At 46.6% G+C, this 26,981-nt stretch overlaps 1 protein-coding gene across 1 annotated transcript in view; it reads right to left on the reverse strand.

Annotated features, from left to right (window-relative positions):
* Positions 1-26,981, reverse strand: part of LOC125758359 (uncharacterized) — a 162,803-nt gene that overhangs the window by 125,860 nt on the left and 9,962 nt on the right. Inside the window, exons 4-8 of the mRNA XM_049415436.1 lie at positions 26,835-26,882; positions 26,582-26,695; positions 16,675-16,790; positions 11,056-11,108; positions 441-493 (exon numbers count right to left, since the gene is read on the reverse strand). Of these exons, the coding sequence (XP_049271393.1) occupies positions 441-493; positions 11,056-11,108; positions 16,675-16,790; positions 26,582-26,695; positions 26,835-26,882 (384 nt within the window). The remainder of the gene's footprint in view (positions 1-440; positions 494-11,055; positions 11,109-16,674; positions 16,791-26,581; positions 26,696-26,834; positions 26,883-26,981) is intronic.

Below are 26,981 nucleotides of genomic sequence, written 5' to 3' on the forward strand. Positions count from 1 at the left end.
TGAAAAGAAAGTGCTCAAGGTCCTGACGCGCGCTGACGAAGGGACGCAGCCTTTTTTTCCCCCTTTGTCATCCCCCTTGTGCGTAACTCTCAGCGCGCTCGCTTGTACGAAAGGAGTGAGAAAGCGCTTAAAGCGTGCGGCAAATCCCTGTAACTCCGCTCGTACTTAAAGGATTCTAAGAACGTTTGCGGCTGTCGATTCGTGAGGCAATACGTTCTTTTAATGAAACCATTAGATGGTTACTTGGGAAAGTGTTGTAGGACCCCTTCAAGGCTTTTAGAATCCCCATATGTCAGAAACTCCAGTGGGTGAAAGACTCGGAGTAGCCCTCATATCGTCACCAATGTGTTATTGTGTTTTGCTAGAGCGCGCTTGCGTTAACGGTAATATCCACGCTGCGCTATTACCGCTTTTTATTGAAGATTTAAAGCACTTTATACCTTTCTGTCAAGCCATGAATACCGACCTCTCGAACAAAGAAGGTGATCCCACTCTGCAAAAAAAAAAAACAATGAATTACGACGGTCATAAACTGTTTCTCATCATAAATATCTTGGTATTTCAAGTACGCGTACCACAATCACATATCATAAAAAGCGTGCCATCATACGCGCATGTACGTTTTCCTGGCTCAGTAATGTCACCCGTACAGTAAGTGTGCTTATCAGGCAGCAAATGAGTCTCTTTACACCCCTCACGTTTTTAACCTCACAACGCCCCGCGTGTCTGCACACCAAGAGGAAGTCAAACGTCGAGAACGGCTCTCTTATGCTGTAGCAGCCAGCATCGTTGACTGTGTTAATAACTGCCCATTTGTCGTCCGCATAAGAGTGTGCAGCACCCAGTTGTACATTTAAGCCAAGGCCGCCTCACTTCCTCGAAGGTATAATGCACCCGGCAATGGCTTTTACAGCTGAATGGCTCATTACGCCAGGGACGCAAGGCCAGCTCTGACACTGGGACATTCCCTCCAAGTGTTCTGTTAGAAGCAATCAAGAAGTATATAAAAGCTCGAGGTGGAACCTCAGTGGGGGTCATACGAACAGAATGCGCAATTGTGCAGATGCGTTGTGATCTCCTAAAAAACAACAGCGTTAATCTGTGGAGTGTGCACTGCGATGATCAGCGCTCACGCAGCTACGTTTTCGTCAGAACAGCTCGTGGCTACTGCAGAACTCGCTCTCTGATCTCGTGTCAAACGCATTCTGTACTTGACGTAACTTTTACCGACATTCCCAGTAAGCTACTGTTCACGCACCAAGCAGCTTTAGAGATGACATTATATAACATTAGAGAGTAAAGGAGCTAGCTCCTTTTTGCGCTTTGTCCCAAACATTGTTCGTAAATAGAAGACTTCGGAATGTTGTGTGCCCTGATTGTTGCAAAATTGGTCGTTTCAAGAGACGGTACGTTGAAGAGACTGAAAGAAGAAAATAGAAGATAATATTTTTTTGTTTAAGTCACTTTCAGAAATTGGAAATAACGCATGAGACAACACAACTTTTCACAAATAGCGGCCCATCGTGTCCGATGCTTTATCAATTAAGCTACTGCATTGGTCTTTTATCCTAGCGTTTTCTTGCGTATTTGTACATGTGTTCGATATATTATTCCTGAGTTTGTTGCTTCGGGTAATTCCCAAAACAATCGCATTTTTTCGCATAGTCTAATTGTGAGATGTTGGAAACGTCGTTCGAGGGACATACTAATACATGTAATATTTTTGGGGTTCAATATGGTGAAATAAATTTCCCAAATATTTTTAATATAGGTTTTTCGAATTCATATTTAAACTTTCTCCTATAAAGCTGAACACTGCATGAGGAATTACAGCCCCTGTACATCCTTTCGAAGTAACATATGTCCATGGTAACCACTGCCCTTTTTGAAGAGGCATGTTGCAAAGGACGAAAACGCGTTGGGTTCGGTGCAACCGTCTTCTCAGAAACGGGTAGCGATTTCCACACTTCTGCTACGCGTGGAGAGAACATTTACAAGACAGGAAGGCTACGCAGCTGACGTACGCGTGGAACGGCGGCTTGCGGTTATCCGAATTCTATCTTGAATGCTGTCGAACTACAAATGACACTTTCAGAGTTACCCTGCAATGCCTGCGATAAAAAGCGCGTAGGAATGTCTCTGCCAGTGACGCTCAAAGGCGCGTTCTGCGTCCCACAATCGCGCACGTTATGAATAGGAACTTCGACAAGTGCTCGTCAGGGTTAAGGACAAATTACCTAAAAAACTGGGGCTGCTCCGCTCTAAAAAATTCGGCAGATCCAACGCACTGTGGGAATCGATGTAATGCGAAGCAGCCAGCAAAGAGCTGCATACATCGCCTTGTTTGACTTTGAGCCAAATGAAATCACTCATGCCGTGCCATCTAGTTCACCATATATCGCATGTTTGCCATGCACGCATACATCCACAATCTTGTATATGCCATGCTAATCAGACGTATATTCTGGTATGTACAATGCATGACCTGTCGTTTATGTTCATTACGCACTCGTGTCATGTCATACCAGTTTTGGTATTTATCCAGTTAACAAAACGGCCGGAAGCGCACCATGACAGTGTCATGTAAATCATACCGTACATGACATGTATAACATGATTCGCATGTTAGGACCTGTCATTTATGTTCGTCATACAGTCACATCGCGCAATACAAATTTTGGTGTATATCAAACGAGCGAAATGGCCCATGTGCATGGCATGTAAATCATGCCATACATGACATGCATATCATGGTTTTCATATTACCACCTCTCACTTATATTCATCATATAGGGAGTATGCACTGAAACTGAGCCGCAATGTGGCGCTGCGGTGCCCCGAGCTGGGCGCCATTTTTGCGGTTCTCGTGCAGCAGCCGACCCACGCTGGCTACTCGCTAGGTGTTAATTTTGTGTGGTGTTTCCTTGACTTCCGTGTACTCGCGTGTTTCATTAACGATAGTACGGCGTTCGAACTATCCCCTACCACTGCGTGTTGCACGGATCTAGTAATTTGCCTGGCTGTGCAAGCGATCGCCTTGTTGCCGCAGGGAAAAGATGCTGCTCAGCGACTACGCCAAGTCGCTGTCTGATCCCGAGCGCAGGAGATACCACATCAAAGTCGCAAAATGCGGTAGCGACGACCCCTTGGCGCTTTCCGATGACCAGTTCACGAACGATGTTGGCTGCTATCCCAGCGTAGACCGTGCGGATATCAACGATTATCTTGTTCACGGGACAAGTTTCGTGACCCGGGAGCAGCTTAAGAGCTACAAGTCCTTGGAGGCTCACAATTATGTCACAAGCGGCCTCGTGGAGCCACCAAGGGTGAAAACTCTTCGTGATGGCAACATCGTCGTCGTTTCAAAGGTAGGCTGTACATATTGTACCGCATGTTCCCGACTTAACGGCTTGTTCTAGGTGTCCGTAAAGTTAGTGATCGGGTGCTAAAGTGGTAAAGCTTGCTATCAGTCGCTGATATGGCGTCCAGCCCATCGTACTTTCTTGCCGCTATCACTAGATGGGCAGCCAAGTTGTCGCTGTGTTTCGCGTGTTTTTAGCGCTTGGAGCAGGGGCGGCGCCAGGATTTTGATGCTAAGGGAGGGGGGCACCGAAGACAAGCGAGTTCCTTCAGGGGGGCAGGGAACATATGCGTTGTGTTTTGACCATGTTTGCTCGAGGGGGCAGGCAGAATTTTAGGGGCAGCTCTAGCACCCCCACCCCCACCCCGGCGGCTTCCCTGGCTTGAAGTAGTGCTCTAAAAATCTAATCGCGCGCGCTGAACACTGATTTATCTTACTGTCTGCGCAGGTCCGCCACTCACAAGGGTTTAAAGAAAAGCCGCTGCTGCCGTGGCTACTAATCAAGCCTGATGGTGAAGTTCTGTGCGCGCACTGCACGTGCATGGCTGGCCTTGGCGAGGCGTGGTCACACGTTGGAGCAGTGCTCTTTTACTTGGAGGCAGCAGTGACACGCCGGGATGGTCGATCATGCACGGATGGACAGAATGCATCTGCCACCGCAAAGAGCTCTCCGCTTTGACGACAGCTCCGTTGTCTTCGCACACTGTTCCGATATAACTTTCGGCACGACATAGAACCCTACCAGTTGAAAGTTCTCGTCGTTGGGGCTGTTTCTTGTGCGGTTGGAGCAACCGTAAACAGCGCAGTTCACCATAGCCGATTGACGCAGCTCGCCGCGCAACAACGTCCTGCGGCTTGGGCACTTTTACAAGTCCATGCAACACGCAGTGGTAGGGGACAGTTCCAACGCCGTACTATCGTTAATGAAACACACGAGTACAAGGAAGTCAACGAAACACCACACAACACCTAGCGCGTACACACAGCAAACACAGTAGCAAGTGTGGGCCGGCTGCTGCACGAGAACCGCAAAAATGGCGCCCAGCTCGCGGCACCGCAGCGCCACATTGCGGCTCAGTTTCAGTGCATACTCCCTATAGTCGCGTCGTGCAATACAAATTTTGGTGTATATCAATCTAGCGAAACGGCCGCGATCGTACAATGAGTGTGGCATGTAAATCATGCCGTAAATGATATGCATATCATGATTTGAAAGGTCCCACCTGGCATTTATGGTTGTCATACAGTCGCGTAGCGCAATACCAATTTTGGTATATGTCAAGCTAGCCAAACGGCCGCGAATGCACCATGAGCAAATCATGTCGTACATGACTTGCATGCCATTATCTTCATGTTACTACCTCTCGTTTACGTTCGTCATGCAGTAGCGTCGCGCAAGACCGATTTTGGTGTATATCAAGCTACCGAAATGGACGCGAATGCACCATGAGCGTGGCATGTAAATCATGACGTACACGACATGCATGTGATGGTTTTCATGTTACCAACTGTTACTCATGTTCTCCATACAGTAACAACGCGCAATACCAATTTTGGTGCATATCAATCTAGCGAAACGGCCGCGAGCGCACCATGAGCAGTTCATGTTGTACATGACTTGCATGTCGCGATTTTTATGTTACCACCTCTCATTTACGTTCATCATACAGTCGCGTCGCGCAATACCAATTTTGGTCTATATCAAGCAAGCGAAACGGCCGCGAATTCACCATGAGCATGGCATGTAAATCATGACATACACGACATGCATATCATGGTTTTCATGTTACCACCTGTTATTCATGTTCTTCATACAGTCACATCGCGCAATACCAATTTTGGTGTATATCAATCTAGTGAAACGGCCGCGAATGCGCCATGAGCGTGGCACGTAAACCATCTCGTACATGACATGCATGTCATAATTTTCATGTTGCCACCTCGTCATGCCACTTTTCCTATCTATCCATTCATTTACACGGCCGCAAGCGGCCCGAGATCATGTCATGTAAATCATGCTGCTTATGACATGCGTGTCATGATTTGCACGTTAGGACCTGTCATTATGTTCGTCATGAGCTCTTGTCAGAGCACACCAATTTTGGCATTTATTAAATTAACGGAACGACCGCAAGAGCCCCAAGGCCGTGGAATGTAAATCATGCTGTTCATGACATGCATGTCATGATTTTCATGTTATGACATGTCATTTATGTTCGTAATACGATCATGTTATCCCATACCAATTTTGGTATACATCCGATTAACGAAACGGCCAGGAGAGCACAAAGTCGTAGGCGGCTAGATAGATAGATAGATAGATAGATAGATAGATAGATAGATAGATAGATAGATAGATAGATAGATAGATAGATAGATAGATAGATAGATAGATAGATAGATAGATAGATAGATAGATAGATACACTCAAAGTCGCAGAAGTTCGCTAAGAAATGTTTCGCATTTAATAGTGGTGCAAAGGCTGAGGGAAGAGAGGAGCTGGTGACGTTCCCCTCCTCGCTTCTCTCCTCCTCACCCTCGCTTCCCTTTTCCACCCTTAATGAACTATACACGGCCGTGCTATGTTTCACCCCCTCCCTTTCTATCCTCCTCCCTCTCACTTTCTTTTCCGACACCCTTGCAGTACTATATTATACAAAGCTATATGCTATGCTCTGCTGGCGTGTCTGGATAACCGAGTGGTTCAGACGCTCGCCTTTGGATCGTGTGTACGCGGGTTCGAATCCTGCTTCGCTAATATTTATTTCGCCAAGGATTTCTCTCTTTGTTTTTCTTTCTCGCCCTCTTTCTCGCTTCCTTCTTTCTCTCTGTACTCGTTCTCGCGCACATCACAGTTATTGCATCCCAGCCCGGACAAATGGGCGCACGTGCTCTGCGAGCGAACCAGAAGACGAAGAAGAGGACGAAGAGAGCACGGGCAGGTTCATGAGAATGAGAATTTCCGTTCCCGATAAGGGGCTTCTCCGAGCCTAAGCATCTCTGTTATTACTAAAGGTTCCCAGGTGTATTGTACTTTGTAACATGTGCGAATTGTGACTGCCTGTATACTAGAGAAACTGCGTACTGTGAAAGTCGTCTTAAACAGCACAGTTATTACGTGAAGAAAATAAATGTGAGGTGCATTGCTTTGTATGCTGCTTAAGGGGGCATGCTATTGATGGCATGCTATCTGATGGCGTTCACTTTGCTGACGTATTTCCGTGACGGACATATGTCATGAAAGCCCTGGTGAACCCCGGTAGAGTGTACTAGAACAGGGCAGTGCTCGGAACAAGCTTCGAAAAGCGAAGCCCAAATAGAGTCAACTCGCTTGTGGCGCTGCGATCGGTAGTCTGCAATATGTCGTCGTTGAAGAGTTGCGCGCGGCTCCGCTGAAGTGGTGCAGGGGTAGACATGTGCGCCGATCCCAAAAACGCCGGCGGCGGCGCGCCGGTGTTTCCACCTCCGGCGGCGGCACTTGAACGGCGCGGGGTTGATCGGATCGGCGGCAGCGTGGCGTGGGTTGGGGGGGGGGGGGGGGGGAGGAGGAAAATATTTAAGAGGTGGTGGGGAGAGAATTTTGCCCCTGGATATTTAGAAAAGGTCTGTTTCACCGAAATGGCGAAACAGTGTACGCGATAGCAACATGTGGTTATGTTATACGAAATAAGGCTAGCAGCTAATTGTTTTTGTCCAATCTCGCGTAACTCTACAAAACTGTGGTGTATAGGAATACGGCCGTACCCGGGAAAGAAGTGGTTTTCGCGCATTTTCTCGTATCAGTGGACACAGCAGTAAGCGCTGAAATCACAGTGCGTAGAAGGGTATGCAGTTTGCTGATGTCTGCCGACATAGCGACCGCGCTCTTATAGCCAAAGTTGACAGTTGCTGCTCGAGCACCGCAGCCCCCCTTTCCCCCTACACAGAAGTAGTAAATTGTAATGATACAACTAAAGAATATTCTCAAATTTGTGATTTTTTCTTGTAAGATTTACAAGCTTCCGAGGTCTGAAAATATTTTTACCGCGAAATATATCAATCTTAAAGAAAGGTTTGATTACTCATATATTTTTATACGTAGCGAAATATTAGAAGGAAAAGTTAAAAACATAGAACATTTTGGCAAATTTTCTGGAGGTGCATATGGCATATTAATTGCAGTAATATTATTGAGCTTCGAATTTCGCCTTTGCTTAGTATATGTAAACCAAATTTGGTATTGAAACAAGAAACGGTACTCTCAGAACAAATTTTCTGATAGACATCACTCGGACGACATTCTGCGAAATTCGAAATACTCCCACGCGACCAAAAGCTATTTCCTTTCCGAAATATTTTATCAGTGTAATAATTTCAATTAAAAAATTCCGCACAATTTTTTCGAATACAATTGAGATGGTCGCCAAAATGGCTGGGACGTTTGGCGTAGAATGACCCAGTTCTTTTTTTTTCTTTCATTTTACTTGTGAACAAGGCTTCGGTATAGGAACCGAGACGTCTTTTTTCGATTAAATTTATACTTAGGTTGGCCGAGAGCTCCTGGGTTTTCTACCTTTCACCAGCTAGCGTTTCTGTACCGTTTTTAAAACGAACGCCGTGTCAACAACTTCTTGTCCAACGAAATGGATAGACGCCTGCATATGTTGATTTCACATGACCACCTTGCTTTAACAGTTGTTCTTTCAAGCAGTTGGGAAAGAAACCGAATACATTTCCCTTTTAAAGAGCTCTTTCTGTTGGTGCCTGTTCAGATGATTTAACGAATGACACACCAGTCACCAACATGCTCGGCAAACACAAAAATTAGATCATGCACACGAGTAGGCCGGCGGTTTGATGCGCCCAATTTTCTTCGATGCGCGGCCGTTTCTCTGAACGAAGCAAATTAATGGTCTCGCATATTCACTCTTAGAACTAGCGCATATATCCACATTGTTTGCGCGCACCACAGGATTCATTGAACTGAATTATGGTCTTGCGCGCAAAAACCACGGCGTGATTATGAGACACATCTCAGTGGTCAACTTCACATTTATTTCGACTAAGAGGGGTTTATCACTAATCCCGTTAATGGGGATGGCAATCGCCGGGCAGATTCCAAGGGCGGACGTATCGGCCCCCTGAAACGCACCACGAAAGCGCGGACAATTTAGAGTTGGTCCTTTTAGTGCGCCAGCGAACGCCGGTTGTGGTCCAAAGACAGAGTCAGAGCCAGGAGTTGATAACACAAACAAAATATATTCTCAGTTAAGGCAGTACAAGCATCCCACAAACACGCACACTCGTCTGGTATCAGTTACAACTTCCCAAGTAACTCAGATGGTGTTAACACAACGGGAACTAAAGAAACAGATCACGCGCTACAAATGCAATTTCATTCATAACAACCTATTCAAGAACAGTTAAAGTCCTAAATATTCAACAGCGTATCCCGTCCACAACTCTTGGACGTAACTTGAATGCCGCTCTTCCAGGAAACACTCACTCAAACTCCAGCGCTGATCGTCGTTGTCCGTCAACGGTCCCGAATGTTTCTTTTCCAGGAAACGCGCACGTAACTTGTCACTGCTCACACCGCGTCATTATCCGAATCTTCCCGATCGACGATCGACTCGATCGACTGACGATGTCTTCTTTGGCTGACGGAGCTACACTCAGCATAACTTCACCATCTCTGGACCGACTGAATGACTGCGGACGTCGGTGCACGCTTATATCCCTTCTCCCCCAGGTTCCAGAAGCGTCGGGAGTGTTCCCTGGCATGCAGCACAGCCAAAGCTAGGGAAAGGCCAAGATTTTCTCGTCGATTCCGGTCGCGGTGGCGTCACTCGGCGGCGCGTCATGCTTTCCTTCTGGATGGTGGCAGGCTTTGCCGGGCGTTTGATCTGGCCGTCTGCGGCTCTTTCGAGTGGGGGAGGAGGAACGTCGGGTGCGCCGGCGTCTTTCGATACTTGTTTTTCGTTGCGTGCGCTTGTTCGGCGCCGTGAATTCCCGCTGTTGTCTGACAGCGCGCCTGCCTTTTTAACGCGCTGGTCTGTGACAAGGTTTCACGCAGCAGTGAAAAATTTTTCAATAATTAAGATACACATTGAAATGAAGGCAGCTTTTCTTCAAGAGTAACTTTTTGTGTGTTTGTCTGTGTGTGTGTGTGTGTGTGTGTGTGTGTGTGTGTGTGTGTGTGTGTGTGTGTGTGTGTGTGTGTGTGTGTGTGTGTGTGTGTGTGTGTGTGTGTGTGTGTGTGTGTGTGTGTGTGTGTGTGTGTGTGTGTGTGTGTGTGTGTGTGTGTGTGTGTGTGTGTGTGTGTGTGTGGCGAATGCACTGAGCTAATGAATTGAAGGCTCACGTTTAGGTTTTTGGATTTTCTGCATAATCAATATTATAGTTTGCTCATTGAGGAGGTGGAAGTTATGTTGTATTTCGCCTGCTCAGGTCACATTTTTTAACAGTATCAATCCATACTTTCAATATTTTCGTTAGCTTATATACCCATTGGTTCTTTTTGTATGCATCTTGGCATATGAGTTTGTAATTTATTTCATAATCCTGCACAAAACTGTGTCAAAACTTACCAGGTTTCAAGAAAGCGAGCTGAGGGAGCTTCGCAGTATTGTCACTTCCACTATATCATGGTGTCTTTGTTTCTGGTTTACCTACGGCTTGCGGTTTCACTAGGACATTGTATTGGAGATGTATGATTTGGAATATACAAGGCAGACCGCTCAATGTGTGCTTATTAAGTAGTGTGGTGGTTGCGCCTCATTCTATGATATCGCAAAAATAACCAAATGTTGATCAGTTAGTTAATCAAGAAAACTATGACAGTCGTTGATCGCATTTGATTGGCGCACGTATTAAGGTGCTGTAACAGTAAGTCAGGCTGCGAATGGTAGAAAAGCAGCGCAATGCGTCACGAAGTAAAAGTGTAAATACATTTGATGCTACTCTCGTTATTTGAGATGCAACGGCGCTGCTTCTAATAAATTTCGTATCTTTTCTAGCAAAACCTTGCTTATAGAAATAAATGTCTGCACTAGGACGAACTGCCCATACGAGAGCTTTAGAACGATAATTTTAAAAATGAACGTCATTAAATTACTGTGCTACAGTTACCGGGGCAAAAGAAGTTAGGGAGGACACACATTACGAAGTAGAGACGACAAGCACAAATGTAACATGTGCCCTTCCTAACTTCTTTTGTCCCGGCAACTGTAACGCAGTATTTTATTCCTTCCAAACCAACTAGCTCAATAGCTCAATCTGATTACAACGAAAGTTATTCACTGCAGTCAATGGCATTAGGATGGCAAAGCGCCACTGGAGGCGCCTCATACCGACAGTTCGTGACCGTCAGACGGTATGTCAAAGTAGTGATTATTTTTATGGTAAAAAACAGTGAAATGAAGGAGTAGTTGAGTGATGAACCCTGCTTAGCTGTACAGGAACAACAGCGCCTCGAGCAACTGAACTGAAAACCAGGGGGAAGACTATGTCGCTTGTTTTAAGTTCCGCTGCTCGAACCAGTGTTATTTAGAAGCCAACTAGCTCCGCTGACTAGTACCGTTTGACTGTACGGTAATAAAATGCATATCCTGCGCATATCACGCACGTCATCCCCATGAAATAAACGCTTGAACGATATTGTTTTATTATCGCCAGCGTCCAAAGTAAGCGAAAGAAAGCAGAAGTGCACTTACTTTAGTCCTGCCCATAATGTGGCCAAAAGAGCGCAGTGGCGGGCTGCCATTTTCTGAAAAAAAAAAGAAGGCAGTGCGATGCACGTAGGAAATCAATCTATATTATGTTAAACAGGATACACGACTACATGCAATGTAACTCTACCAGAGCAGAAAGTGAAATGGAGTCTACAAGTCTCGCAATGACAAAATAGGCAGTGAGGGCAGAGATATAAATTAGCGAGAAAGCATAACTTCATTTTGTGACCAGACACTCCTTTCATATAGTCATAGCTTCTAGCCAGCACCTAGCACGCGGCTACCAGCAGAAGGGGGTCGTGATGACTCGGCAACGGCATATTTGCCTCCCACTAGTTTTCAGATTTTATTCCGGTACTTCTTCAGTTGATAGCATATAATACAGGGCGTTCGCTGCAGATCTCCATCGCATGGGGCAGTGAACTGACCCATGTCTCTGCCTGAAGTGTATTGCAGATCACTGCTTGTTCTATGATGACTTTCCTGCGAGAAGGTTGATGTAGCGTGCGAGTATGTCGGAGCATTTTCCACGTTTTCATTCGTCTGAACTCTGTGGGCGCCGATATCAGAGCAAGGTTACCAGGTTGACATGCTCACAAGCTAGGGGAAATTCGATATGAAAAATTCGATATGAGCTTAAAGTTTGTACGACGCTGCACAGAATGCTTATCGATGAATGAATCGAAATGGTATGTTCCCAACTTCATTTCTGGTACGAAATCAGGCATCAAACTTCATTTAATGTCTTGCTACCTGCAATATCATTAGCATTCTATAATTATGTTTGTATGCACTCCTATTTCTTTCAGTTAACTTGCAATGTACACACTCCTTTATTCTGCCTCGTAGAAATTCATTTCTTGCGCTTCTATTTTGTTCTTCTAACCCCGCTTTGGGCAATCTTCTCTCAGGCCGATTGCCTAAGATGGACAAATAAATCAATAACATCCGACGAATGTAGCGCCCTGTTTGTTGGTGCATTTTTACAGCAGGTCTGATTAACCATAATAATATGGAACATTGGAATGAGGACCGCTCATGTGACGCTGCGTTAAAACATAAAGTATGAATAAGGTAATGGTTTAACGATGCAAGGCAATGAAAGATTCAACACGTTTGAAAATGCGACCATATTGATGTGCGATATTAGGCGTCTGAAAGAGCGCGCATTAAACTTGGGTTGTGCGGACTGCAATAACTATTTCTTTCAGCATACTACCCTACAGCTAAATAATTTTCAAGTTAACAGAATGCCGACACTTATGCTAAGTGTCAATGCTATACATGCATCGCAATGATCGCCAGCCTGCATGCACGTATGTTGGTTGGCGTTCGTCGGCACCCGCGGCACGTACCCGTAAAGCCATAGTAAACCTAGTTCTCAGATCTGATCATCCGGTCACCCCTGCACTTGTAAGTCAACGCAATATATAACAATTACAAGATTTCTTGAGGGCGAACACATGTGCGTAAAAAACCATCAAACACTACCGGCTTGGAAGCCATAGCCTTTCCATAACTTTCGAATTTGGAGTTAGAGCTTCTCACAGCTATGATAGCTAGGGCATTTAGTTTGGCAATTAAAAGCGCAAGAGACGTGATTACAATGGTGACACATCCGAAGCCCATGTCTTATTTTTGAGGAGAGTGTCCGGATACTATATCTTCTGTATGAAAGCAAACTGCATCGTTTTTTTAGCTTTTCTCTGAACCTGACCAGGCCCCATTAGAAATTCTTGTCATGTCGTAGAGTTCTGTTAAGAGAAGTGGCAGGTAGCAATATTGAGGCCACTTTCGTCTTAGTCACACACGGTCACACACGTAGCATGATTCACGAACGCGCATTTTATCTCTCACACTTCCCTCTCGCAGCGCTTTTGATTTGCCGGGTGGTGTCGCCGTCTGGCAGTGGTAGGGTGAAGTAATGCATGACCTCCGCGATTAGCTCCAGCAACGCGCTGTTGCAGCGTTGCTACGGCCGTCCCACTCGACGTAATTTTGTAAACGCCATACACCTGGAAGTTGCGGCTTTAGCACAAGCTTCGGTCATAGCATCTATCCATATTAAAAAATTACAGCATATCCACGGGTGAATCATGAAGAGCTTGGGCGAAGCTCCTGAAGCAATCATGGTCTCTTTCCTTTTTTTTCTTCTTTTTGTTTTTGTTTTTCTTATTTCTTATTTTTTTATTATTTTTATTATTTTATTTTATTTTTTATGTTTTATTTTTTTATTTGTTTTTGTTTTTTTTTCTGGGTGGATGGATGCTATGAGCGTCCCCTTTATAACGGGGCGGTGACAAGTGTGGCACTTGGCTCGACAAAAAAAATGTCTTTCTTTTTTTTAGGTTGGCCTAATGTTTCTACTTCGATAAAATCTATCTTACTTCAGGAAAAAAAAAACGTAAATTCCTAGTCCAGTTCTCTGCGCTGTACGGCGGCCTGTCCTTATTTTTTTTTCAATATTTATTTTTGTCCTTTCTCTCTAATTATCTGCCACCGATACTCTAACCGTCTCTTATTTCAATCGCGGGTGTGTTCAGCTTTCCATTGTTGTCCCTAAAACTTAAGGCTTCATGTAGGCTCGTGCCCAAACGTACACCTGGGTGGATATCTCCACATTCAATCAGAACATGCTCCGCTGTTCCCTTATCTTCCCCGCCGCATCTTCTTACTGAATCTCGCTTTATAACTGCGCGTTCGAAGGCAACCCGACCTCGCTTCAAACAGTAAAGCGCTTCCCCTTGAATTATCGTAAAATGCCTCCCTCCTTATTTCATTTTTGCCATTTCGGTAGTTACTTAAAGCCGGTTTTTTCTTCATAGCTGCTGTCCAGTAAATCCTCTCCGCCTCTCTGACTTTCGCTTAACGCTCTTTGTTGACATATTGCTTACACTACCAGCCGTATATTTACTAGTGAGCCTCCTAGTTCTTTTTCTCCACTGTGTGTCCACACTCTTCCTATACAAATAACGGAACACCTTCTCTGCCCATCTACTCTCCTTCATATTTCTTAGCCTTTCTTCGAACCTTATTTTGCATTGAGCTTCCCTCGACTCAAAGCCTGTCCATCCCATATCGCCCTTTACAGCCTCATTTGTCGTCTTCCCGTGAGCACCCAACGCGAGGCGTCCCGCAGTCCTTTGATTTACATCCATTCCCGATTGCACCTCTGCCCTCATGCACACCACTGAGTTCCCAAAAGTAAGCCTCGGAACCATTACACCTTTCCACAGACCTCGAAGCACCTCGTACCTATTGTATGCCTACAACGCTCTGTGCTTCATTATTGCAGCATTCCTCTTTTTTTTTGCTACCGAAGCTTTTTCCTGTAGATCCATGTATCCATCACTCTCATTTACCCATACTCCAAGGTACTTGCATTCGCTTACCTTTGGTATTTCTTGGCCTTGTATTGACACCGTCTGATCACAGGGATCATAGAATATCATCAGTACAGACTTCGTTACACTCAATCCTAGTCCAAGAGCTTCACCTTCCCTTCCACATATATCCGCCAGCCTATGTATATCATCTCGACTGTCCGCAAATAAGACGATATCGTCCGTATAAAATAAACCTGGAAGCTTCTGCTCAATCATCATGCCGCCCTCTTTGTGTGACAGATTAAAACCAATGTTGCTACTTTCTAGTGCTTTTTCCATACTCACCATGTACAGCATGAATAACAGCGGGGACAAATGACATCCCTGTCTCAGCCCCTTGCTAATCTCAACGTTCTCTTTGCTACTCATTCCTTCCCATTCTATGCAAACTGTATTTTCTCGGTATATCTCCATCAAAAGCTGTATACAGTCGTCCCCTATGCCCATTCCTTTCAATATATCCCACAAAATTTCCTGATTAACGTTGTCGTATGTCCCAGCAATGTCTATCCTATCTCTATGGGACAGCGCCATCTAGTATATCGTCACCCAACTGCAGTTTCCATGCATCTCTATGGGACAGCGCCATCTATTGAATCATACGGGAGACGCGACGGCGGGGGAACGCCGAACGGAGCGACAAGCGACCAGGTGATGCTATATGGAGCTTCGCTCCTAAAAAAATAGCGCTGCGACGCTCGCGTAGCTGCCATACTGCGCTCCCCAGTCTAACCGTGGGAAATCACGGTCAGACTAGAGGAAAGACTGTCATGTGGTGCCTATAAGGACCATGGTAAGCTGAACACGACAATGACGATGTCACCAGAATACTCTTGAGACACCGTCATACAAACAGCGGTACGAAGAAAAAAGCCACAGCTTCGCCTCAAGGGTGAAGTAATGAATGCGATAGCAAGAAAATGGGATGTCACAGGAAGATCGACAAGCAGCTTGAAAGTTGCTGCGCGCTGCTCAAGCCCAAAGGACGCAAGAAAAGAAAACACACTTGCAGCGCGCTGGTCAAACACAAAGAAGGACGCTTGAAAGGAACGTACAGGTATACGCTGGACAAGTGCGAACTTTCGCATTTGTTACTTCAACTAGCCCCTACTTTCGCTCTTCTGGCTAGCACCTCACTCCTTTCGCAAACGCGGCCACTGCAGCGAGCAAAGTGACATTCGTGCGGTCTATAGCATCAACGCATACTTTGCGGTGAAAGCACAAGATATACAAGACTCTCCCTCAAGAGATACTCCTTCAAGAAGTGCAATATGGGTGCGCATCAGCGCTAGCATTTCGTCTAGCTTGTAAACAGGTGATTAGTTTTGCCTACATCTTTCGTTTATATCTTGTTATTTTGTCCTTCTCATCCATTTTTTCGGTGATATAGCCAGGTATGGGACACAAAAAAGGCCTGTTGAAGTGCAAATAAACTCAGTGGTAAGTCGGCGCTCGTCTCTTTTTATATGTATCTCCTGTCTTCGTCAAAATCGCGCTGCATTCGTCCAAACTTTAGTCTATGCGCAAAGATTCGTGTAAGCACTCTTAGGTCTCAGGATTTCTCGCTACCGTACTTCATTTCTTAAACTTTATGTTACGGTATAAAACGCTCTGCAGGTTAGGTTTCATGTAAACATTCCGTTGAGCTGTGCATTGATTCAGCAAAGCCTCTTGTCCACGAAGTGAAAGGAAAGCCGTTTATTTTATTTAACCTGAATTCTGAAGGAGAAAATCGTTCTTCAACTGAGAGCAGAAGGAAAGGAATGCCCCTCTGATTGACCTGTGGGATTGATTGTCTTTCTGAGGATTACAATGGTACAATCTGCAAGAGAGAAATCAGGTAAAAAAAATTAAAAAATATCATGGAAGCGGAGCTCCTGGACATAAGAATAAATTTCTTAAGTCACCGCTTATGAATTATTGAACTACTTTGTCCAGTGCATAGTGTAGTTGCCGCTCACGCGTAGGCTACAATAAGGTCATGTTTACTAATGCTGCTTGGTCGTTCTCCACAGAATTTCCACGTGGCGAGAATGTCCCAAACCACCCGGCCAATCTTGAATGCCCTATCGCAAGCCGCGCTTTCCAGCACAGCCCTGGACGTACGGCCAGCGAAGTCTGACTTACCACACCAGCCGGATCGCACGTGGGGCCCTGGACTAAGAGCTCCACCCTGTGGGACTTCGCGATCAAAATGCGAAAAACTACTACTTACCAATACTCCTGATACGAAAACCCCAAAGGAACAGCTCTCGCGGTGTTTCGCTGTCCACGCTGACAGACCCCGTGCAGAAAACAAGCTGTGCGTAGCCGTCGACCTCGTCCAGAAGTCTGCAAGAGAACGAATGATGAAAAGCTACGTTGTCACTTGTTATGCAAGAAACAATGGTACTACACACTCGACGATTGAAAAAAAACATGGCTGATCCCTCTGTCGTAGGAATCGGTATAACAGGAAAGTGAAACGTGTCTTCACAGCCGTAGCTGAGCGTTTGTTGTGGACTGTTTCGTCACAAGGGCGAAGGAATGAATGCTATAGCAACAAATTGTAATGTCACGGAAAGAACGGCAAGCAGCTCGAAACGTGCAACGCGCTCCTCAAGCAGAAAGGACGCCCGGAAAAAACATACACAGTATGAGCGCAAACTAACAGTTGTCACAGCTCGACAGTTAAAGCGCACTGCTCAAACACAAGGGAGGACGCACGAAACGAACGCACAAGTACACACACGATGAGCGCGAACTGTCAAAGTTGTAACCTATTTGTGTGTTAGCAGCGCGCTCATTTCGCAAAAGCGGCCGCAGCAGTGAGAGAAGTTACAGACAGCACCTTTGTGATCTCTGTAACTTCAACGCAAACTTTCCGTGAGATCACAAGACGTACAAACCACCGCCATGCCGAGATAAGTGCTAGCGCACGAGCGACCACGTCCTGTAGAGCCGCGCACTCATCGCAACGCGTGGGGCGACGACCTTGAAAGCGAAACCTTCTAGGGTGCCTTGATGCCCGCGCGCTTCGCTGAGGGTGAGGACAGTCGCGTCGCCTACTGCGACGACCGCCATTGCGCCTCCCGCCGCAGCTCAGCAGCATGCGAAACGCGCTACACAACGCGCTTACGGTGCGCGGATACGTCCGGAAATAAGTGCACGCTAGCGAGCTTTTAGATACGAAGCGTCTCTTGCTCGGGGGTATCTCCTGCGGCGTTGGCCTGGTCGTCCGCACTCACACTATGCATAGGCCTCCAACGCTCAAGTTTGCGCAGCGCCGTCCGCTGCCCCAGCGGAGAGAGGGGAAAACTCCGGTAGCTGGGACGGGTCGCTCTTGCTTGGTTTTCCCATCGCGCGCGCGGAGAACGTGCTCCCCGGGGCTTTTATCTCGCATTTTTCACGCTATGGGTGCCGTTCCTTCGTCGTACTCGAAAGCAGGCACGCAGTCCTGCTGCATTGTGAACTGTCACAAAAGTTTAAAAATGTCGAAGAGCCGGAAACTTCCTGTCATGTTCTACCGTTTCCAATGCAAGCAGTCCGAGGAGCAGAGGCGTCAAGAGTGGATTATGGCAGTTCGCCGCGATGCTTTCGCGGTCTTGTCACCTTGAAGCAGTTTTTTTCGTGCACAGTATTACGAACTATTAACGGGGAGAAACGCGATGATCGTGCTCATTTGAAAGGGAAGTGCGTTTGTGAACCGAAGTTACAACAAATAGACAGCCGCTGTACGTTTCGAGATTGCGCGCTGGCTTTGCGAGTCAACCATTTGTAATGTTACAGCAGCGGAGCATTTGGGCTTATTACACCACAGTTTAAATAACGTACCGTGAGTACTAAGTGTTTAATTCAGCTGATTGCGGTACATTTCCCGTCGCGGCTCCCTGTAAACAGAATTAAGCTGTATGTTTGCACTGAGCGTTTATATTGGCCTTGCATGCGACACGCCGTGATTGCTTAGAAGGCTGAAGTGTTGCGCTGCTAAAATCGTGGTCATGGGTTCGATTCACGCATACAGCAGCTGCATTTCGATGGGAGCGAAATGCACTAACACCGGCGTACTTAGATTTACGTACACGTTAAAGAAACCCAGGTGGCCGAAATTAATCCGAATTAATCCACCACGGCGTGCCTCGTATTAATGTCATGCGTTCGGCACGTAATAAAAAGCCTTGCATGCCGCTTTGGAAACGAGCTGAAAAAAGAACCAAGGTGGCAATTAAATTTTCGATGGCTTCGCAAATTCAGATGCGCTTATTATTGGGCACAAATCTCGGCATAATCATAAACATGCGAACATGCGCGATCCCAGTGGGTATTGTATAGTATCAGGGGCGTAGGCAGAAATTTTTTCGGGGGGGGGGGGGGGGGGTCCAACAATACTTTATGTATGTTTGTGCGTGCGTTTGTATGTGTGCGTGTACATATACGCAAGCAAAATTGAAAATTTTCGGGGAGGGTTTGAACCCCCCCCCCCCTTGGCTACGCCCCTGTATAGTATGATGCTGAGCAAGCGAGCTGCCGAAACAACCAAAGCGACATTCGAATAAGCGAACACGGTGCGTGATCAGGCGTCGATATTATTCGAAATGAAACACGCCTCTGCAAGAAACATGCATCGTCGAAGTGGGCATGAAATATTTATTTATTTTTTTGTTTGCGTATATCATTATGCTGTCAAAGGGAGCTCTAAAAAAATCCAAGGCGACATTAAACTTGCGATCCGACGTTGTTATCATTCGATGCAAACCTCGGCAAAAGTGAAACTCCCACGAAACTGAACACTGCGCATTCGATGCAGCCAGTGACTCAACAGGGCAGATGTAAATTTATGCTCTTCACACTGAGCTCATAATAAACTTAAAGCCGCACGACAAACTTGGCATCCAAGCAATTGAAAAGTTATCAATAGAAAACTCACGCGAAAGCGTGCTGGATGGTTGCTGACAGCTCCGAGTATATACGACTGCCGCAACGAATGTGCGTTTTACCGGTAACATAATTACAGAACTCGCGCAGTCACCTCCCTACTCATGTCAAAGAAATGTGCCCGTTCAGCATCTGCACGCACGTAGCGCTCGCACAAACAGCATCGCCCTTGACGACCTGCTCGGTCCCGAAAAGGTGGTCGATCAACCGTCCTCCTCTGGTAAGATTCCCACCGTTAAAACGTTTTTTTCCATCTCTGGGATCTTTCTAAACCTTCAGAGCAAGCGACACGTGAAGCTGCACGTGCACGGCGAGCAGAGAACAGCGCGTGCAGGGTGCCTGAACGTGCGGAGACAGCGCAGTAAAAAGGCTGGTGTGGGGACAGGAGCGACCGGTTTTCGCAAGAAAGGCGGCGAAACGCGTGCGACGCAGCGCCCCCTGGCCGAGCTTGGGAGGCCTATGCGCGACTCTCCTCCTTCCCTCTCTTCAACAGCTGCGCGTTACTCTCTCCACTTCTCTACCAGCACCTGCTTGCGCTTCTCCTGCGTTCTCGCTTCTGCTCTCGCGGTGCATGCGCTAATCTCCTCCTCTAGTCTCCTCTCCTTCAAGTGGTAGAGCGCTGCGCGCGTTCAGTCCAGCGCTTGCTTCGGTTGACTCCTCTGAAATGCGGGCTCGACATGCCGAAACTTTCTCCTGCGCAGCGCCGCGATAAGCGCCAGGGCATGCGCGTCCCCTCCCCCTCTCTCTGTCCTCTCCTACGCTGCCCCCCTCTCGCGCGCCTGTCGACCGCGTTCCCCGCTCGCCCTGTGAGAATTAACGGCCAGGCTAGAGGGAAGACAGGACGCGCGTAGTGTTCCTCTTCGCGTTCCACGAAGCGACGTCGGTACCATGCCCGAGGTCGGTAGCATGCCCAACGAACGCCAACGGAACGCGATCATGCAAGTGCTCCGGCTTCGCATTGCCTCATGGTCCCCTTTAGCGGGAGATGGTGTATTTGTTTTATTTTTCTTTTCTTTCTTGAAGCTTGGACAGCTTTTAGTGCTGTTATTGCCTAAACCTTTTTTTTAATTAAACATGCAATTCACGTAAGCTAACGGCCTCTGCATGTGCTATGCGCCATAGGTAGACGTAGCCTCTGTTACGTTAAAAACAAATCCTCTTCCTTACGTTGGAAACGACAGAATTAAGTCTAAAGCCTTACTTAATTTTCCCGTAAACTCTCCATCCCAAATACACAAATAATCGTTTAAAGTATTTATATACATGTCAGCAGCAGCAGTATATGTATGTCAACACACACATTTTAATGTGGCGAAGCTACCTAAGCGCGATAAAGGTGGTCTACTTTGCTAAGTTTACAAACAATTTAGTCGCTTATTATAAATGGCATCGTACATATTGTACACAGAATAAAGGGCCGAGGGGAAGAACGGTGCAAATATTCTGCTAAATGAAATGAAAGCTTCATTACATTTCTTGCTGACAATCTGTGGCCGCTATTGTATCGGCACTTGAGTTCCACCTTGAGCCCTCATCAAAACTATGAATACGTTGTCGTGTATTATGCCGTAAAACTTTGTATACGCGCAGAATCTGGGCGTTTTTCCTTCTTTTTTTTTAACACGAAAGTGTTTTATGTCGGGGTCCACCAAGACTTCAGTGACGTATTTCTGTCACGGAAATGACGCCGAAAAAATTTACACGATCAGATGGCAAAGAAAAAAAGGTTCCGCCAACAAACCCACGACCGCTCGGTCCGCAACTACAGATGCCGAGCAGGCTATGCACTGCGCCACGGTCACAGACTCGAGAGGCTTTACAAACGCCCCTTTTATATCTACCACTCTCCCGGTCGGCAGGGTGTTGTTGCCCTCTGGGAGCGCTATGGTAAAGTAATTTGTCATTACTATGGCCTCCGCAATTGGCACCTGCAACGCGTTACACGTCCCGTCCCATTCGGCGCGTTTTCAATAGAAGTTCAATTTTGTCAATGCCTTAACAAACCGCGAGGTCGGCCTCACTCATAGCATCACGCTAATCCAAACCAAAAATAGCTCTGCGACGCGCGCCTGCCTCACCTGGGCCCGTATTCTCAAACGATCGCAAAAGGCGATAGTATCGCGTTTGGTGACGTAGAATTTGATGCCTTCAATAAGTAAAAAAAAACACTGGCCTGTGACGTCATTGTAGCAACTGGCCGTTGGTAGTACGAATGTCTCACAACACAGGAGTGAGCGCACCGTACGAGCGCAGAGCAACCCGAGTGAGGCCTTATAGAGCGTGTGCTGCTGCTTCTACGCAGTGGCCAGGCTTGGCCGGCTTGGCTGTCGCTACTTGAAGTATAAGACGTGTTGAAAGTGCTTTCAACTTTTTTTGTTCGACTATTTAATCCACAGTAAAATATTTAAAGAATGCAACTTTGCATGAAACGTATTTTCGTTGAGAGTTTAACACGGCGTACTCGAAGAGTTCAGCTGTAGCGTGCCGCCGCAGCGACATCTTCTCAAGATCTCAACATGTTGCTGGCTCGCGATAAGCCACGCGAGCAACGCACGGTTCATGTTCCTGGGACGTTCAAACCACGAAAAAAACACGCGCTGGCAAAGAACGAGTGCTGATAACACCCCAAAGTAATGCTCGATGAAAGCTTCAGCGTAAAAAAATGCTGCGTATATCCACCGAGGATTGAATACTAGAAACTACCGCCTACGTCACTGAAATGCTAGACTTCACCACGAAGCGACGGTTAACGGTGCCTTCGTTTATTGCAAATATGTCGAGAGCACCGTCGAGCACCATGACGAAAAATTGACGTCGGCGGAATTAACAGATGGCGCCCTAACTTTTCCGGTTTGCTCAATAGCCAATCAGCGCGCACCAAAGGCGATGCTTTTGCGATTGTCGCCTTTTGAGAATACGGGCCCTGGCTGTAACAGCGCGTTCTCCGCTCACGCACTCGCCACGAGAAAACTCGCGGCCGGGCTACCGGGGCGGCACGACGCGCTTTGTGTTTCCCTCTAGTCCAGCAGTGGTGTTCAATCACATTTTAACATGCCGCGGGATGGCGACGAAGTTCTGCGTCCAATATGCGACGCTCTTCTGGGTATCACACCTCCTTCTCAGATTACGCCTTCACCGTTAACTACTAGAGCTATCTCAATGGTTTGTTTAATCATTTAACATGGACGTTAGTCGTCGAGATGGAGATGTACCACCAATGATCAAAGTGGGTGCATACACGTTAAACGGCGCCATTAGCTGCCAAACATCAATATACATTGTGCAAACTCTCTTACATCAATGTACAGTAAACATTCAGTTACTTCTGTAAGGGCACGCTCTATTTTCGTGTTATTACGATTCCTATGACGGAGGGATCAACCATGCTTTTTTCTGTATCTGCAGCTTTTATCTTTTTTTTTTTGCATACCCAGTTGCATGCACATGTTATTGAGTGTTCCCAATACGTTTCTGCATTTTCTGCGGCAGATCCACGGCGTCGCTTACTTGTCTCTTTTATTAACAATAATAAAATCTGGGGTTTTACGTGCCAAAAGCATCATATGATTATGAGACACCCCGTAGTGGAGGGCTCCACGAATTTTCACCATCTGGTGTTCTTTAACCTGCACTGACATCGCACAGTACACGGACCTCTACCATATCGCCTCCCCCGAAATGCGACCGCCGCGGCCGCCGCGTCTTTCGGGTCAGTATCCGAGCACCGTAACCACTATGCCACCGAGGCAGACGTTTTTTTTTAAGGCGAAAACTTTAACTGCCTCATAAAATGCAAAATTTGACCGTCGGCGTCAGCATCCCGCGTCGTCGTGGACGAGTGTGCAAAAAATCACTGTCACGTGATGACGTCACCATATGACGTCATCACGACGTCACAAATTTTGGCGTGACGTCACTTGATGCCGTTGTCATATGACATCGTAACTTGGTGAAAAAACGCCAGGCCTACGCTGAAACCGCAGCACAGTCACAGCGAAAGCTGGAAGAGCGGCGTTTCTAGAGCCCGTTAAACTCTGTTGGGGCTACAATACAAGTATACTAGAAAGGTACCCACTACGCCATAAATCACAATTTTTGTGAAGTTGGGAAGCACCTACTAAGGCATTATTCGTCATTCTGCGGAGAAGCGAGGCACCAGCTGCACGTCTGTAAGGCATTATGTGCACTTTGTTGACGCGACGACTGATGACGAAGACCCGCCACGGTGGTCTAGTGGTTATGGCGCTCGACTGCTAACCCGAAGGTCGCGGGATCGAATCCCGGCCGCGGCGGCTGCATTTTCGATGGAGGCGAAAATGTTTGAGGCCCGTGTACTTAGATTTAGGTGCACGTTAAAGAACCCCAGGTGGTCGAAATTTCCGGAGCCCTCCACTACGGCGTCTCTCATAATCATACCTTGGTTTTGGGACGTTAAACCCCAGATATTATTATTATTACTGATGACGAAGAATTATGGCTCAGCCCTTTGTAATGGTTTGGAATCTTTAAACGGCCCACCAGTTATGTAATTTGCATTGGGTAACGCCCGGTCGCTATTTCCCTCTCCCGTCATGCTGTATAACATACTTTGACGTGGGAGAGAAACGGGGGGGGAGGGGGCGAAGAACATTACTGAGACCCCGAGGAAATGTATCATGCGCTTATGGGCTTCCTTGGCAACCAATACAAGTGCACTTGCGAGGAACCCACTACGCTATAAATCATTGTAATTTTACTGAGACCCCGAGGAAGTGGATCATGCGCTTATGGGCTTCCTTGGCAACCAATACAAGTGCGCTTGCGAGGAACCCACTACGCTATAAATCATTGTAATTTTTGAGAAGTAGGGCAGCAGGCACTGTGCGATTTTTCGTCATTCTACGGAGAGCGTTGGTACCTGCTAAACGCATGTAAGGCATTATGCGCACTTTGTTGATGCTGTGCCTGATGACGATGAAGAATTATGGCAGAGACCCTTGTTATGGGTTGGAAGCATTCAACTACCTACTCGTTGCGCAATTCGCATTGTGTGACGCCTGGTTACAGGATTCGCGTTGTGCGACGCTTGGTGCTTATTTTACTCTTCTACCACGCTATATTGCATATGCTAATGTGGTTCCTTCCCGACATGAAGACTGTACAGGACCTTTTTGCAAAGCAGTTTCAAGCACAGAGGTTGAATACTGGGCTCCCACGCAGAGGGCCGAGGTTCGAACCTCGTTCCATCCTGGAATGTTTTTCTTATTTCGTTTTTTTTTTTATTTCGAGCGATACTGGTTACGGACACCGGCGGCGGCGGCGGCGGCGGACAACTACGGCGCCAAAAACGGCCGGTGAAATGATCTCATAACAGCTTTCGCTGTAAAAGTTGGCAGATCACGGAGGCAGTGCAAAGCCAGGTGAGGTGCCTCCGATCCTGGAGGCAATGTAAAACCACGCTAAGCGCGCAAAGCTTCCGGACGGTTGCGGGGCAGGATCAGTACATCATATGAGAAGAAGAAGGTGGCGTTCGCCTTCGAGTCGTCTTAAGTGAATGCATAAGGGACCCTGTGAGTTTTTATTAACTGGTTTTCCATTAGGTACTCATTGTACAACTTGACTCCGTTTCATATGTTTTTGCTGACATACCGTGTCTACTGTGCACAATGAAGCACCGTCTTCTTCTTGCTTTCATGCGTCTTCTTTGTATAGACGCTTCTAGAGTACTGTTTGCATGCGCACGCCTGTGTGAGCATTCATGGCTTACATTGTCAATAAATAAATAAAAGATAAATGCATTATGCTTGCTGAAAGAATTCAAATATTGTGTGTGTGTTTGTGTGTATGTGTGTGTTTTTGTGTGTGCATAAATGCCTGTCGTTCCCCTATTAATATCCAGTGTACAGGTCATTTATTTGTGCGCAATAATGCTACGCTGACAAACGCAATTAGACAAATAAAGTGCGCCATGGCAGTATCTGCTCAGGACTGCCAGTAGTCGCTTCGCAGTGATCGTGAATGATTAAAAAACAAGACCTGAACTCTTGAAACAAATATTGAAAATTACTGCATATATTTTGGCCGCATATTTTGGGGCCGCCTAGTAGGCACGACAAATTTGATCTGATGTGACGCATAACGAAATTATTGGTATGCAGCCCATTTTAAGCGGCCTTGTAAGGCAAGGAACACTACTTGGCAATAACGCCGCATATAGAACAGCCGCATGTGCACGGGACGCATACTTTCGGGCCTTATATGCATAGGCTGCGTACATAAAAGCCGCGTAAAATGGGCCCCTTATTATTGGGCTGCGTATGGTCTAGGCAACTTACAATGGACCGTTTATAAGCTTCGAGTATATGACCTATTCTCCCAGTTATATGCGTTGTTTTAAGCCGGACCTGACTAAGAGTGTAGGACTGTGCAGCGCTCACAAACAATGACGGAGTACGAAATAAGTGCAAACAAGGACTCAGCGCATGCCGTGCGCAGTTCTTTCGTCCTCCGTCATTGTTTGCGAGCGCTGCACAGTCATTAGTACGACACAAGCATTGCATGCTGCGGGATTGTTTCGAGCACTGTGAGTCTGATGAAGTTGGATGTCGATGGCTCTTCGGTTTTCGTCGGGAAATATCTGATGAGTTTGATCTTAATAGATCTGCATCTTGGAATAACATTTCGAATAACACCTTACAAGCATGCTTCGCACCAGGAAACGAGTTATATATGTGTAATCAAAACACCGATGGAATCTGCTGTGTCGTCGAGATTCGTCTTGAAGTCATTGCTCCTCTTAGACTTCGCATGCATGCATACGACGAAAACGTTTACGCACTATGTAAAGCAATGCGGTTGATCCAACTCTTATGACCTACATGCAGCAAAACTTGGGATCTTCGTCTTTTACCCAATGCTCCTGTGCGAACATTGCGGATTGCCTTCAAAAGTATCTGGCATTCGCTTTCCGTAGCGTCATATGGTTCACACAATGTCGATAATCATTTTTGACTGAGCCTGTCTGAAACACTTCCATATATCTGGGCAAGCTAGAGCCGCAAGTGAAGTGGAAACCAGCAGGGAATTAAAAAACGGAAATGGAAACCGAAAGGGCATGAGCGGAGGCCATTCGTGCTAGATAGCAAAATCCCGTAGCAGCAGCAGCTGGGTCCACGAAACGCGGAGAGTTCACAAGAGCTCTAAGTTCTAAGAAACCGCTTGTGTCCCACCTGTTCACATTGGGGATTCCATGCTTTGTCCAGCTCTGGCCAGCCAGTTGCCGGGCCACGAAGTTCGCCGGAAAATGAGCTCGGTGTTCGAAAACATGGGAGGATGTCTTGCACCTGCACAGAGGTGCATGTAGCTCAAGGCTGGTATAAAACTTCGAAGAAGCAGAATGTCATCAAATACGCGATAGGGCGACAGTTTGCACATATATTGTACGCCTTCGGCGGTACGCGATGGCATAACAAGAACACTTACACAAGGCCAAGCTGAACGTGAGCCATAACACCTCCACGCGTTGTACACCTAGAAAAAACAGACGGTCTTGTAGTAATGCAACATACATGCTCGCCAGCAGCGAAGCCGGAACCCGCACATTTTCCTCGTGTTTATTTTTACACACCA

This window comes from Rhipicephalus sanguineus, chromosome 4 (genome assembly GCF_013339695.2).
Source record: "Rhipicephalus sanguineus isolate Rsan-2018 chromosome 4, BIME_Rsan_1.4, whole genome shotgun sequence".
In the NCBI taxonomy this organism is placed as follows: domain Eukaryota; kingdom Metazoa; phylum Arthropoda; class Arachnida; order Ixodida; family Ixodidae; genus Rhipicephalus; species Rhipicephalus sanguineus.